Consider the following 15,950-nt stretch of genomic DNA (forward strand, 5'->3'; position numbering starts at 1 on the left):
GAGGGGTGAAAGCAATTGGGAAGAACTAAATTAGAAATCCATTGAAACAGTCCAAGCAATACCATAAAAGCTTGAACTTAAACAGCTTCAAGAACAGGAGCAAAATTAAAAAGAATTAAGAAGGATTTTGTAGAAAAGAAAGGAATTAGGCTTTAGATTAGAATTATCTCTGCAAGGTTAAGTCTTCATAAGTAAGGCAATCACTCAGGTGATTATATAAAGATAAAATGGAAATAATGGGCATAATTATTCCTTGGATCAACTAGAATATGTATATGTAAATATACATTTATAAAGGTGAAATGTACGTCCTTAAGGCAAAAGGGAAGGAACTGATGCTAGGGAGGTGCTGAATAGTTAAGTATGGAATTTAATCACTGAATTGTAAGAACAAAGTCATTATCCAGGTATTGATCTGGCAAAACAAACAAAAAAAAGAAAAAGAAATGGTATCAACTTTATGAGACATCATTCCATCCATCCTATTGAATGGAAGCACAAATAGGTATAGACATGTTTTAAATTTGGAAATTGAGGTCTTCAAAGATTACATGAACTTGGCTGGGGTAATGGAAAAACTAGATTAAGATTCTGGATGTCCTTTTCTAGTAAGTATATTTATTTTGGAAAACTCATCATAGGTTATTTCAGCGTTCTCATAGCATCGCCTAAAAACTAGATAGAATGGTATGAGGAATTAAGTGGTAAAAGAAAAGGGAGGGAGAAGGGGCAGCTGAAAGTTATGAGAATTCTAACCAAAAATGAACATAGGAACTGAATGAATGATTGCCACGCAACTGCAGGTCTGCATGATTTTGCCACTTAGGTACAACATCAGAGAAACGACCTATCTAGACAGAAGATCTTAGAAAGGTTACAAGAATAGAAAAACCTACAATAATTATGTGGTTAATCAAAAGAGCTAAAGAGAGCACCAAAGTGGATAAAATTTTTGAGGAGTCCTTGAAAAGTAATCACAATAAGATCAGGACCTTCAAAGGTGGAAAAAACAGTCATGAGAGAAAAACCACGATTACCACTCTGGCAATGTGATTGAGAGGAGGTTTAGAAACTTGAGAAGAAAGGGCTGATGAAATTATAGTTGAAACTATAGACGTGGATGACTGACAGAACTGGATTTTGAAAGATGGTTATTTCAATAGGTTTTTTTTTCAATAGGTTCTTAAATAGCATTGAGAATTGTCCATATACTGCCAAAGCTGGTAAAAGTATCATAAAACAATCATAAACAAAGAGAATTTCATCCTACAGACCATCTCTACTAAGTCGGGGTTGATGATATGGGCTACACTGGCTTCTATATGGTGTTATAATATAGCTGCAGCCCTTACAGACATAGAAAAAAAACTAAACTGAAAGAAAAAGGGGCTTACTTCTATGTTAAATATGAAATGAAAATAATAGAAGGATTTAGTAGGAAAGTAGTTAAGTAAGATTTCTAGTGATATCTAATACAGATTTATTAGTTCAATCATATAAAATTGCTGATATTTAACTTCCTTGACCTAAAAAAATGACAATTTCATATAGCTCAACTTAATCCTATAAATTATAATTATGCCTAAAACATATCAACAACTTTAATTTGGACTCAAAACAATGGGTTTTCAAATTGTTTGAACGAATGAATCTGGTTTGTCAGCACCAAAGTTGCACAGCACAAAATGTTTGTAATTTTTTAAGTAAAAAATACAAGCTTAAACTTTTTGCTATTTTCTAATTCAGAAAAAATAAGAAATTTATTTTAAACTACTTAAACTAAGGTCAAAAGGAATAAATCTCCAATAAAATGCCTACACATATTCTAAATTTCTTAAGGATTAGAATTACAAGAGTAGAATGCATGAATCTGATTTAACTGTAATCAAAATACAGTAGCTCCAGACTTTCTGGCAAAGATGATGATATAAAGTCATTTATTGGAATGTGATTTAATTTTAGAAAGAAGACATTCCTCAATATACATTGATGAGGCCAATGTAAGACCAACAATAAACAGAAAGCAAGGATACAGATACCCTTTCACAAGAACAGAGGGGATTTTAATTAAATATAATTCATAAGCCATTTTAACATATTGTTAAAATGAACAGTTGTTTATTTTAAATAACTTTTCCACAGCCACAGGAGGTTGAATAAATAATACAATTACCTCATATTAAGCAATACCAAGTACTAAAATGTGACAAATAATATTTTTATAGATGTTAACAAGCCACATCATCTCTAACTAGCACATGCATACATGTTTCATTATAGTAATAAGCAACAAATAAAAGCTTCAATAGAAGAAGACATTCTAAATTCTGCCACTCTTTATTAACCATAAGAGTGTTTTCTGATCAATGTAGAAAATATCCCTACAGGTCTATTCTTTTTTTTTTTTTTATTTTGCAGTTTTGACCGGGGCTGGGTTTGAACCCACCACCCCTGGTATATGGGGCCAGCGCCCTACTCCTTGAGCCATCAGCACCACCTACAGGTCTATTCTCAAAGAAGCTACCAGTCAAAACCAATGAAATAAAAGATATATGAGACATTCAAATCATCTTGTTCAGACCAATTTCTAGGCTTCACCATCTACTTCCTCTATAAAATGTTTGACTTTCCAGCTTCTATTAAAAACCACATATATAACTCCAAAAAAACCTTTAACACCCTCAACTGTGACCACTAATCTAAGGGTCTCTACCCCACTATGCTTGTATTCATCTCATTTCTTCAGCCCCACTTCCACTTCCAGGACAGTGCCTAGCATGGCAGGTTTTCAACATAGGTTGAAAAATATTTAGCTTTTGACCAAAAAAAAAAAAAAAAAAGAATAAAACATAAATTTGCCCACTGTTCATCACCACATTCAGATTCCTATAGTGTGTCATGTGCTAAACTTTAGCATATGAAAGATTACTTGCTTTAAGAGCAAAAAATAATATACTTAAGATATGTAGAAAGTATAATATATCTGTTCTTACAAGATAATCTTCTCAATTAATGCAATAGCTTTTTGTTAGAAATTCTTTTAAGCTAACGAAAAGTTACTACTTTGGTAAGTACACTAATAAAACTTTATTAAACAAACAAAATAAAAATTTCAGCTTAATTTTAAATTTTAAGCCATATATAAATGCCAAGAAAATTTAATGTATACCCTTAGTGTTAACTGTTAGGTAAATGCATTCATTAAGAATGTTTTAATGCAGTAAATAATTAAACACACTAAGATCAAAGTAGTTCTGTCACTAGCTACATAACAATTAGATATCTCTTTGGGATTCATTCCTTACTTACAAAATGACAAAAGTTGGCAAATGATCTCCAAAATCTCAAGCAGATCTTATGTCTAAGTCCACATTGGCATTCACAGATTTAACATTTCTAAACCACCATCAAAGCCTGCGATGTGTAGCTACTGCTAATATCAACAAGTAACAATCCTTTCTCAGAAGGATTAAATGAGTTAATATTTACCAGACTTGCAGGATCAGAGATCCACACGAAATAAGATAAAGGACCACTCACCTCAATTAGTGATTTGTAGGAATTTCTGTGAGGAAAGACTTGTGAATGACAGTAATTCTGTATCAATATATATTATATATTTAAATCTATCGCAGATAGTTGGCCAATTCTCCTTTTAAAGGACTCATTTTTTTAATAATTTGAAAATTTTCTTTTTAGTGGCTATCAAGAGAAAGAACTATGATGACTTTAAACACTTCATTGATTGGGAAGCTCTCTGTAAGAATCAAGAATAAGGGCACAGAAGCTCATGCCTGTAATCCTAGCATTCTCAGAGGCCAAGGCAGGTGGACTACTTCAGTTCAAGAGGTCAAGACCAGATTGAGCAAGAGATGGTCCCTACCAAAAGGGAGAGGGTGAACACAGAAACAAAAGCAAAACCAGCCGGGCATCCTGGCAAGTACATGTAGTCCTAGCAACAACTCAGGAGGCTGAGGCAGGCAGATCACTTGAGTCCAAGAGTGTGACATTGCTATGAACTATGATGACACCACAACATTCTACCCAGGGTGACAGAATGAGACTCTCTCAAAAAAATAAATGTTAGATGAAATCAAATTACCAAGGCTTAATAATAAAGAACAATATATCTCAATGAAAGTTATGACCTATACTACAATGAATGTTTCCAAAGCTTTATTACCTGTCCCTAACAGGGGTCCTCAAACTTTTTAAACAGGGGGCCACTTCACTGTCCCTCAGACCATTGGAGGGCCAGACTGTGGGCCCTGGGACAAGTTGGCTGCTAAGCAGGACAGGCAGCGGTAGCAAAAACACCCGGCAGGCCAGATAAATGTCCTTGGTGGGCTGTATGTGGCCTGCGGGCCATAGTTTGAGGACCCCTGAACTAGAAAATAGATTTCATTGGCAATTGCTTCTATTTCCAGTTATCCAGACTCTTTTCTCTTTTTCTTGTCTTAAAGATTGTAATAAAAAAAGACTGGTACATTCAATACAAAACTTCTTACTCAAGTAACCTGGTAAAAAAGATACAATGAGACTTCATTGTTCTAATATTAACTAATCTAATAAGAGAAGAGGAAGTCAGTAAGCATAAATTTAAATAGAAATAAAATTCTACTGAGTTTAACTACTTGTAAAAGTAAACTTTTTCTAGCTGTATAAAAATAATATTTAATGATAAATTCTTGGGGAAAATACACAAATGATCTCTAACCTACAATGGTTTGACTTACAATTTTTCAGCTTTAGGACAGTGTGAATGTAATATGGATTTTCTTTAATTTTTCATTAAATCATAAGTGTATACATTTATGGGGTACAATGTGATGATTTGCTATGCAATGTGGAATGCTTAAATCAAACTGATTAATATAATCATCACCTTACTTATTTTTTGTGGTAAGACATTTATAATTTCCTCTTAGTACTTCTGAAGCATAGCCTTGCATTGTTCACATTAGGTGAGATCTGTCCAAAACCCTCCCTCCTCCCACCAATTTTGCCCTCCACTCCTCTCCCTTCCCTCTTGCTAAAACTTTTGTGGAAAAATATCATGGTTTCTTTATTAAGCAAGAATGAATACAGAAAACAAATGGTTCTAGTAACAGAACACTATTACTTAAATTCACATCCCCACAAACCATAAGAATTTGAACTATTTTGTAATTAATCACTTATATCCACTATAAAAATGGCCAAAATGTTCTGAATGATAAGCATGCTTAACAAACATCCAAAGTTAATGAAGTTTTGGCTTTGGTGGAAGAGAATCTTCTGGTATAACTTTTTCTTTTAGGAAAAAAAAAGGAAACTATGATATTGTTTTTTCTAAGTGGATCAGCACAATGGGGCAAACAGTGGCAATCACCAGGTAAAAAATAACAAAAATCAGCTAAGCACTAAGTAAAGAGCATAAGATAGTTATATAAAGAAATAGCAATTCAGATTAATATTTCAAAGGGCTTCTAATTACTAATCAAAGATAAAAGTATTAACCTTATTTTAATAGGCTATAGTCTTATAGTGGGGAGTGTTCACAGCATTAATTGTTGGTAGTCCATAATCATATTTTTATAAAATGGGGCACAAGTCATTGAAATTCCTTCTTCATAAGCCACTTTTAACAGAGTGGGGGAAAAGCCTAATTCCAGTGCCTTACAATCCAAACCTCTCTACTTATAAAAACTTACCAGGAGGACCCTATCATTATCACCTATTTTTCCTCTAAAGGATCACTGTGATAAATAAACAAAGAATATACAGTCGATGGCTGTGAAGAAGTTCCATAAGAAAATGACCTTTGAAAGTTCTTTTATCAGAAAAAACCTTCAAAAAAACTGTCTACTAAACATATGGGAGGGAAGGCAAGGCACTCTACAAGATTACATTCTTCTTTGCAACTTGACCATAAACAAAGTTCTAGTTGCAAGAAACAGGTAGTCCAAGGGGAATGAAGAGGCAAAGCCAATCCTTAGCAGCAGTTCTGACCTTTTTGGTACCAGAAAGACTGGTTTCATGGAAGACAATTTTTCCACGGATTGGGAGTGGGGTGAGTATGGGATTAGATTCTCATAATGAACATGCAAGCTGGAGCCCTTGCACATGCAGTTTACAGTAAGATTCACGCTCCTATGAGAATCTCATGCCACTGCTGATCTGAAAAGAGGTGGAGCTCAGGTGATGAGTCAAGTGATGGGGAGTGGCTGTAAACAGAGAGGAAGCTTCTCTTGCTCACTTCCTGCTGTGCAGCCTAGCTCCTAAGAGGGCAGACTAGACCCAGGTGTGGGGAACTGTAGTGCTCAAAAACTAACTCAGATAAGCTTGAAACAAGTGGGACACCCTAAATATTTACACTGATAAAAAGCTGACATTCACCCCAACTCCTCATCCCTAATTTCGCTAACTGCTTTTTACCTCATCAGTGTTAGCAGTAGAAGTCCATCTTCAAGCCTAAGATAAACTAATGCTTTGGTGTTAAGGAGTGCCTTAACTGGACGCAGTTAAGGTAGAAGGAATATAAAGAAACCTTGAGATTTACCGCACCAGTAGCAGAAGGAATATAAGGGAATCTTCAGATTTACCATCCTTAAACACCGGATTTAGCTTTTAAAATCCTATCCTGTCCTAAGTTGAAATTTATCTAGCATAAACTATGATCACGGTGGAACAACAGCACAGTAGCCAAGAAATCTGGTTAAAAGTCAAATTCATCAGCACTAGCTGTGTGATTCTGGACAAAAATCCTGCTATGCCATCATTTCTACATCTGCAAAATGAGAGGTTAAAAAAAAAAACAGGATTTAAACTACTTCATAAGAATTTAAATGAATATTAGTAGAGCTTAGAATAATACCTGACAAATATTAATTGCTAAATAGTTAATATTATAGAATGTTATTAAAATTCAATTTTTTATCCACCTGACATGCTTCCACTTGCCCATCAAGATCTAGTCCAACCAACTTTTCTATATGAAACCTTTCTTGAATACCTATAAATTGAATATTACTCCCTTTCTGCCCCAATGTACATTCAACTAAATGTATATCAATGACATTCACAAATTCACATATTTAGAATCATACAATCTTAACTCAAACTACAGAGGTCAAGTTCTAATTCAAGTGGAATTAGAATTCAATACCAAGAATTTTTTTTTACATTTCAAAGAGTCATTTTTATAAATACCTCTGTACTGATTTTCATAATACTTTCATCAAAGATTTTATCTTAAAAAACTATAAACAGATTTTAAGATGCTAAGTCTCTGTACCAAAGTAGTAAAAGTTGAAATTATTTTTATATTAATTTTTTTTATACCTTATATATAATTTACGGCCAAAATACAAAAGGTATTTAAACTATTTTAATAACAGAACTACTACATTTGTTTTATATAAATAAAAGATGTGAATGTAAAATCGGGATATTTGGGGTAAGTTATATTCTGTAAGAGCTGTAATAAGACAGTAAAAACATGCGGCACATCCTGGAACTAATAAGAGATTATAGCAAGGCTGCAGGATACGAGGTTAATATACAAAAGTACAAGTCAATCACCTTCCTACAGCAGCAACAAGGAACAAGTGTAATTTGAAATTAAAAATACAATACCTTTTACATTAGCATCCAAAATCCTCCAAATACTTAAGTATAAATCTAACAAAACATGTACAAGACCTACAGAGGAAAACTATAAAACTCTGATGGAAAAAATCAAAGGACAAAATAAATGGTACAAGATATGTCATGAAGATTCAAAATTGTCAAGATTGTCACTTCTTCTCAACTTGATCTACAAATCCATCCAATCCCAATCAAAGTCTCAGCAAGCCATTTTGTGGTTATCAAAAACTAATTCTATAGTTTATTTGGAAAAGCAAAAAACCCAGAATTGCCAACACACTATCAAAGGAGAAAAACAAAGCTGGAAGACTGACATTTACCAATTTCAATATCTACTATAAAGTTAATCAAACAGTGTGTTATTGGCAAAAGAGAAAACAGATCAATGGAACAGAAGAGAGAGGCCAGAAATAGGCCCACTTTACTATAACCAAGTAATTTGATGAAGAAAAGATAAGTCTTTTCAACAAATGGAGCTGGAACAAGTACCTGGACATTCACATGCAAAAAAGTTTAATCTAGATACAGACTTTCACCCTTCACAAAAATTAACTCAGATAGACCATATCCCTAAATGTAAAATACAAAATTACAAAAGAAGATAACACAGTAGAAAACCTAGATGACCTTGGATAAGGTGATGACTTTTTAGATACAATACCCAATGCAAGATTACAAAATCGCTGATAAGCTGGATTTCATCAAAATTAAAATCTACTATGAAAGTATAAAGAAAAGGAGAAGATGACCCAGACTAGGAGAATATGTACAAAAGAAATCATCTGATAAGGAATGTTATACAAAATACACAAAGAACTCTTAAAATTCAACAATATAAAAACCTGATTTAAAAATGGGCCAAAGACCTTCACCGAAATTATACAGATGGGAAATCATGTGAAAAGATGCTCTACATCACATGTCATTAGAGAAACACAAATTAAAACAATGAGATACCATTACACACCTATTAGAATGACAACACTCCAGAACTCTAACAACAAAGACTGTCAAGAATGTGGAGCAAGAGAACTCTCATTCATTGCTAGTTGGAAAACAAAATGGGACAGCCACCCTGGAAGGTGATTACTCATACAATTACATACAGTCGTAGGGTATGATCCAGCAATTGTACTTCCTGGTATTTACCCAGAGTAGAAAACTATCTATACAAAACCTGCACATGGATGATTACAGCAGTTTCATTCATAATCACCAAAACTTGGAAGCAATCACAATAGGAGAATGTATAAACTGGTACATTTGGACAATGAAATATTATTATTCAGCCACATGAAGAAATGAACTATCAAGCCATGAAAAGACATTGAAGACTCTTACATGCATATTCCTAAGCAAAAGAAGCCAATCTAAAAAGGGCCCCAGACTGTCTAATTCCAACCGTGACACTATAGAAAAGGCAAAACCTTGAAGAAAGTAATAAAAGGTTGGGGATGACAAGGGATGAACAGGCAGAACATACAAGACTTTCAGGACAGTAAAAATGCTTTCTATGGCACTATTTTGATAGATAATGTCATTATACATTTGTCCAAACCCATGGAATGTATAACACTAAGATGAATCCCAATGTAAACTATGGACTTTGAGTGATTAGGATGTGTCAGGTTAAGTTCACAATTGTGAGAAACGTACCACTCTGGCGAAGGACCTTGATTATGGGGGAGGCAATGTATATTTCAGGGCAGAGAGCATGTGTGCAATCTCCGTACCTTCCTCTTAATTTTGCTGTGAACCTCAACCTCTTCCAAAAAAAAGTTCTTAAAAAAAGTGTTTTTAATGTGGCACAAAAATAAAATCTATTAAATAAAATTTTACATCAACTACTATTATAGATTTTGTTTAAAAAAACACATTTCTATTATTTCTCTGTTCACCATTTAGAAAGGTGACAATAAGTTTACTAAAAGACTTATACAACTAAAAACAGTATGAGCATTGTGCTTGCCTTTTAGATACAATGTACTACAATTATGTTTTAGAGTGCAATTAAATTTATACACACAGGTACCAGGCCCATAGGCTGAATACATATGTGAATTCAAACTTGTTCCAACATCATCTCCTCACTGAGGCTTTCCTGAATGCCCTATCTAAAATAGGCATTTTCTATTCCCCTTACTCTGCTTTACGTATCTATTTCACCATAAGAGTATCATCAGCCTCTCCCAATAAAACATAAGCTCCATAACAGCAGGGAATTGTCTGTTTTATGAACAGTTATATCCCTGTTGCCAAGAAGAGTACCTAGATGGTAAATAAGTAAATTAGTGATTGAACAACTGCCTTTGAAATAATAGCACAATTTTTTAAATGTTCAGTGGTGAAACAAAAGGCACAATCAGTTAAATCAAAACCACAAGAATATGCTTTTCACTAGGACTTTAATTTTTTTTCCCTAAAACTCAAGGGCAGGTGGTATAGAAAGAATAGGAAGGCAATATACAAAAATTTATTTTTGCAAAGTTCCTTTGGCACAAGCTGTGTTCATTTTTTACTTAGTAACATAGCCAAAACCACATTACAAAAGAAAGAAAATAATAAGTTCTCTCTTAGAACTGAACACTTTAGAAAAACTTTTGATTTTTCCGAAATCAACTTAATTCACTTTAAGCATTTGTTCCGGCACAAACAAAAGAACTAAATTTTTTAAAAGTTCAAAGTCCAAGGTATAAGCCAGTCTTAAGAATGAGAGCCCTGAATCAACCAAATTACTAGTTAAGAGAATAGTCTACTCTACAATATTATTTCAATGACTCCTCTTTAGAAAAGTAGTCAAGGAGAAAAGTCAAAAGCAAGTCAGAGAAACTGTAAGAAACCCAAATATCTGCCAGTACGTGGTTAACTGTTAAAACCTGACTAGAATCCATCCTTCAAACTGCAAACGTCTGATGTTCACTCAGCTAGTGAAGGGATTTCCAGTACTTCCATCAAAGTCTCCCATGTCTGCATTTTCCTCTTATGTTGGTTTAAGGGCCACTAGTTTACCATTTAACTGCATCCAAAGCTAGGGTAAGAACAAAAAAAAAGACTTAACTGCAGAATTCATTAAAAATAAGATTCTGAAATTTCATCTGCCCAGTAAGAGGGACCTGATAAACATTTTTATCAAGCATCATAGGTGATTCCTAAGCACACTCACATTTGAGAATTAGTATCTTAACCCATTTTTCAAAACCCACTACATGACCAACCCCCCAAGTTAGAATTAACATCTTTTCTTCTGTGCTCATTGAGTATATTATGTGCTATATTACATTTACCACATCATCTCCTCCCAACACAATAAATCGTTTCATTAACTCCAATGGACTACGGCAGAGGCATATGATCTTTTTCCCCCTCAGCAGATCATAGCTCTATCCCAGCAGTAAATTACAGGAAGCTACACATACGAAACAAAACATAGATATCTACCATTCCAAGAGCTCTATTTTACCAAGTCCCCCAAATTAGTTTGATAGTTGAAAGACTCCTAATTGATTTAAGTTGGTCTCTAACTTTCAAAAAGGAAAGTACAATAAAACAAGTGGTTTTATTACATTAGTAAAGTTTCTATAGCTTATTTCAGTTAGAAACATACAAATTAAGAGTGAGCTCAGTATTTTTAGTCTGTATCACAACCCTATTATTATTAGCTCACAATATGACAAGCTTCTGTACAGTCTTCTAAGGTTTGGTCTACATAATATATCAGAGAATGAGAGAGCAGAATGAGTTTTTAACTGATTAAAACCAAAATAAAATCAAAATGTTTCATTTTGGAAAACACAGATGTTTTCCATTATGGAGCATTTAAGATAGTAGTGAAATACATGGCCAAACATATGGACAAAAGACTTCAATTATTACCTACATGTATGAAAAAAACGAAAAGAGGAATGATGAAAGAAATCTAACTTAAGAAACCAAAATGGCAAGGAAAAAAATCTTAGTGGAAATCAGATTAAACTGAATCAGAAACACGTACCTATTCTGAAAAGTTCTGAGAGAAGTCATAGGACCATAAATGTAAGAGTAAACCGGTACTTTAACCCTCATTAAGTCTTCCTTCTGCTATCTAGGAGGAATTTAGAACTCATATCAAAACTAAGTGATTCTTCTGAATTCATATCACTATTATAATAATGGACAGAATCTGGGTCTTCTGAGTTCAAGTCTAAGTAAGGTTTTTTCCATTGTATCATTAGGCTCAAGCAATGCAGAAGTTCTGATTTCAATTAAACTAAATCTTAAATAAATTCGGCCCATGTTCTCTTCATTTAATGGTTAAATCTTTTCTTTTCTGGAATATTCCATGCATTGACCACACTTGCATATATAGACATTACCAACTTCATGGGCAAAGATAATATTTAGTCCTGTAATTAACTCAGAAATAAAAGCAATGCCAGAATGCAGAAAGCCAACTATCTGGCCCCTGATAGTTCATTCTAAAGTGATACTTGGAGAAACAGCATGAGATTACAAGAATTTCAAATATAACTATCACTTTTGAGCTGGCAGGGGGAGAGAGATTTAGATTCTACTTTTAGTATTCTACAATACTGGGAACAAGTTCATACTCAGCTTCTCTATGACTATAGTGATTTTAGAGATTCTAAGAAGTCAGAAACTGAGCTTAAATTTAAGAAATTCAGAAAATGAGTTTTAGTCCAGCCTGTGCTAAACTACGATTTGGGTAAATTATTGCCTATTTCCAGACTTCAGATTCTTCCTTCTGTAAAACGAGGAGTCCTTGGTAGGGGTAGGCAGAAGGGTAATTGGGCTTTGGTTCCTTCCTGTTCTACTGTTCCTCATCTTTCTCTACACTCAGTAATATAAATAAAACTAAACAAAACTCTCTCCATGAATACAAACCGTATAATTCACCAAGGTTTGAAGGGAAGAACAACAGTTCTCAAAGAGATAGGCTATCTCATAGGGTACATCAGGAACTACATTATTTTGAAGGTCTTTGTTTTATATTCAGTTATGTTACTAAAAGTCATTTAAAAAAAGCAACCATCATACACAATAACTGAATGTTGGCTGCAATACCTGGCCCTGAAAACGTATTGCAAACTGAAGCTAAGTTCCAAGACAGAAGCCCCTCCAGATGTGAGTTTGATATCGTTTATATTGTCAAGAAGCTGACAATATTAAACTTTACCAGAGTCCTGTAATCTTGAAAAACAGCAAAGGTTAAGAACTCTCCTGCTTGCTCTTTTATGTTCTGGGCTTACTACAAATAATCACTGCTTCCGATAGAATTTAGAATAATGTCACTTAGTTTAGAATAAAATCCTACCACAACCCTTTGTTTATCTATGACAAGGCCAGACCTAGACCCTCCAAATTCCCATTCTCTCCTTCGTAAATGACTTGCTAAACTATTAGTCCCCACAGAGCAATAGGAACAAAATGCTATTAAACAAACTTTAAGACTTTCTTCCCCCCGGGTACCTGGACTTCATTCTATCCTCAGCCTGTAATAGCACATACAAACCTTCCATAGATACAAACCCTCCTTAACAGCTCTTTCTCATAACAGGCTGGTCTCAGGGTAAAATATTCTCTGGTTACTGTCTAATCAAACCACACTTTCATCCTACTTCGCCACATCTGGTTTTCTCTAGCCTTAATTACCTTTCTCCATAAAAGAAAAATCTTTTTTACCTAACCTTTGAGATGCTTGCAGAGCTTATGGTCAGGGCATTCTCCCTACTGAAACACTTACTTCCTCCACAGCCTTGCAATTTTCTTTTGAATAAAGTATGTCCTTACTAAATCCGGATAATTTTTACTTGACACCCTTTCAAATCTTAAGTGGCTGAGTTTGAAAGCTAAGCTTACTTTGCTCTTTAAGTGACAGGTGTTGATCCTCTCCAAGAAGAGTACCCGCAGCATCCACTTGGAAAGGCTAAAAACATTCCTAAAATCTGAATTTCTCGGCCGCTGCGCCACGGCTGAGAAAGGGGGCGAGCAAGGTCAACACGGGGACCACCTGGCGCCAGAGGCCATATAGTGAATGGGCCACGAACAGGCAGGTTCCCTACTCCACACTCCCCGACAGATTCGTCCCCACCTCCTCCCCGCTAGTCTCGCGGCCGGGCAGGACAGAGGCTGCTTCCTCAAGCAAGGGCTCAGGCACTCCGGGGCAGGTGGTGGGTCGTGCCCAAGCTGCTCACTCCCGCTCTCCAGTCCGCCCCATTCGAGAAGAACCCCCGACCGGCTCTTTTCAAAGGAACAATCTCCTGGCCCTTTTCTCCCCACTTGTGTCACTCTTCCCTCACTGAAGGACTCACCATGGCGCCGAGGCTGGGTCGTAGATCAGACACGCTGGAGCCAGCGGAACCGTCTCAGACCTCACCTCAGCGTCCCGCAGCCGGGAGCCTCTGGAAACCGCAAAGGGAGAAGAGCTTCCGGCTCTGCCGGAAGTTCTCCCCGCGCGGGACAGGAAGTCCCGCCCCTCTCCTGAACGCCCTCGACCTCACGCCACGCAGAGATGAGGCTACGCAGGACGTCCTCTAAGGCAACTTCCGTGGGTGCTGGGGTAGGGGCTGGGGGCGGTACTGACCTTGAGAGCGCGCCGGGGAGGCGCAGGCGCAGCGCAGTCCAGGTGGCTGTGCGGGCGGAGCGGCGATGCCGCGCCTGCGAGGGTCCTGAGGTAGGTCGGGTGATTTCGACTGCAGCGCGTCCCCAATCCAGAAGATGCTGGAGACACAAATGGATGGCTGGGCCGAGAGTCGACCCCGTACCCAGTGGATTTAGTGAGGGGGAAGACCACAGTTGGGCCGTGCTGAGACTACATTGTAATTGTCTCAGCTTAGCCAGCGCCCTTTCTACTTTTACCCTTTCATTTTTCTTACTCGGCCCTTCTTGGAGAGTCTTTCCTCAGCTCCATAGACCTGTCTGTCCCTCTGTCGCTTCTCTTCCCGGTCTTAATGCGTTCTCCACCTCACCCTCCCTCTGGGCCGTGGAATCTGGTGGTGGGAAGTTTCTTCACTATTCACAGATACCAGCCAAAGTCCGAAGGACATCTACCAAGAACAGAGAAAGTAGGAAGAAAATTCTACCTGTTTAATATGGACGGTCTTCTTTTAGTAAAAAAAAAAAAAAAAAAAAAGTCAAGTGGAAAGAAGTGAAAACCACATACCTCTTAATTTTGTGTTTTTTCCTGAACCTGTACCAGTCAACTTTTTCTAACTTTTAATTTGATTATAATGAGACATGATAGTGGAGGCAGGCTTGAAATGAACATACATAGCATATTCAACCCAGAAATGTCTCTCGCAATTTAAGGATTCTTACCTAAGTCGTGGCTATTTCATCCATGAGGGTTTTTGTTTGTTTGTTTGTTTGTTTTTTGCCCCAGTGTCAAGTTTTGTAATGAAGTGGGATTTGGGGAGGTTGAAACTAAAGCTTCGGAAGAAGTCAAGAATGAGCCGGCAGGAGTAGCTATGGATGTTAAGTTTCACCCTCTTTATCAAAGTACCTGGAGGGAATGGTGCCCAAGCTATAAATGGCCCAAAGACCTGTAATCAGGATTCTGAGTAATACCAAAGAAGCATGCCTAGGGCAGTTACTTTCTATCAGAAAAGGGGACAGAAGCTGAGTATATGACTTGAGTATATGTTGTCTTTTACTTTAAATTTTATTTTGTCTAATAACATGACAAATGAGATATATGAATCCTACGTATTGACAGAAACAGCTGGAGGTGGGGTGGGATTGGGTAATAGGTTTGTGTAACAGATCCTGCTAGGGATGAATCCACAACTTCCCTGAGGGTTCCACTTCTGCTGTCTAGGGGACAAGGTTGTAAATAGACTAGCCCCAGGGCATCAGGAAATGGTTAGTGCTGTAGAGAAGGATTGGAGTTGTCTGGTGCTGTACCTGGAAAGTAGCTGCTATCCTTGAGGAAGAAAGGGTGGAGAAGGAAAGTGGCTATCAGCCTGTCAGAGACAACACATCTTATGAAGTCTTACTCTTTCATTTCTGACACTGTAGTTTTTATATCTGTCCTAAAACTGGCAGCCTCATTGAGGTTCACAAAGCATCTCCTTCTATGTGACAGTAAAACTGGAATTAATATCAGGATAGAATCCATTCCTGCCACAGTAAAACCATGAAAAGAAATCACAGTCAGTTTTTGTTATCTGCTTATCATTTTTAATAGAGCATAGGTTCTGTGTTCCTTATTGGTGTGTGGCAAGTTGATAAATAACTCTTGGTTAATACCCTTTAATATTCATGTTTCACACCGTTATCTCTGTTACAGTGTGAAAAATCTGTTACTCAAGTAATGGTTTTTAATG

At 36.4% G+C, this 15,950-nt stretch overlaps 1 protein-coding gene across 4 annotated transcripts in view; it reads right to left on the reverse strand.

The window, feature by feature from the left end:
- Window positions 1-14,094, reverse strand: part of TMEM161B (transmembrane protein 161B) — a 66,207-nt gene extending 52,113 nt beyond the window's left edge. For 3 of the 4 annotated variants that reach the window (XM_023510925.1, XM_023510924.1, XM_012802816.1), the window contains exon 1: window positions 13,938-14,094. Coding sequence is in view for 1 of the 4 variants with exons in the window: in XM_012802816.1 (XP_012658270.1) it covers window positions 13,938-13,940 (3 nt within the window). In the remaining 3 variants the exon portion in view is untranslated. The remainder of the gene's footprint in view (window positions 1-13,937) is intronic. The other variant, XM_023510922.1, reaches the window with a different exon arrangement.
- Between the last annotated feature and the right edge of the window lie 1,856 nt (window positions 14,095-15,950).

This window comes from Otolemur garnettii, unplaced genomic scaffold (genome assembly GCF_000181295.1).
Source record: "Otolemur garnettii isolate 467f Iridium unplaced genomic scaffold, OtoGar3 scaffold00017, whole genome shotgun sequence".
Taxonomy (NCBI): Eukaryota; Metazoa; Chordata; class Mammalia; order Primates; family Galagidae; genus Otolemur; species Otolemur garnettii.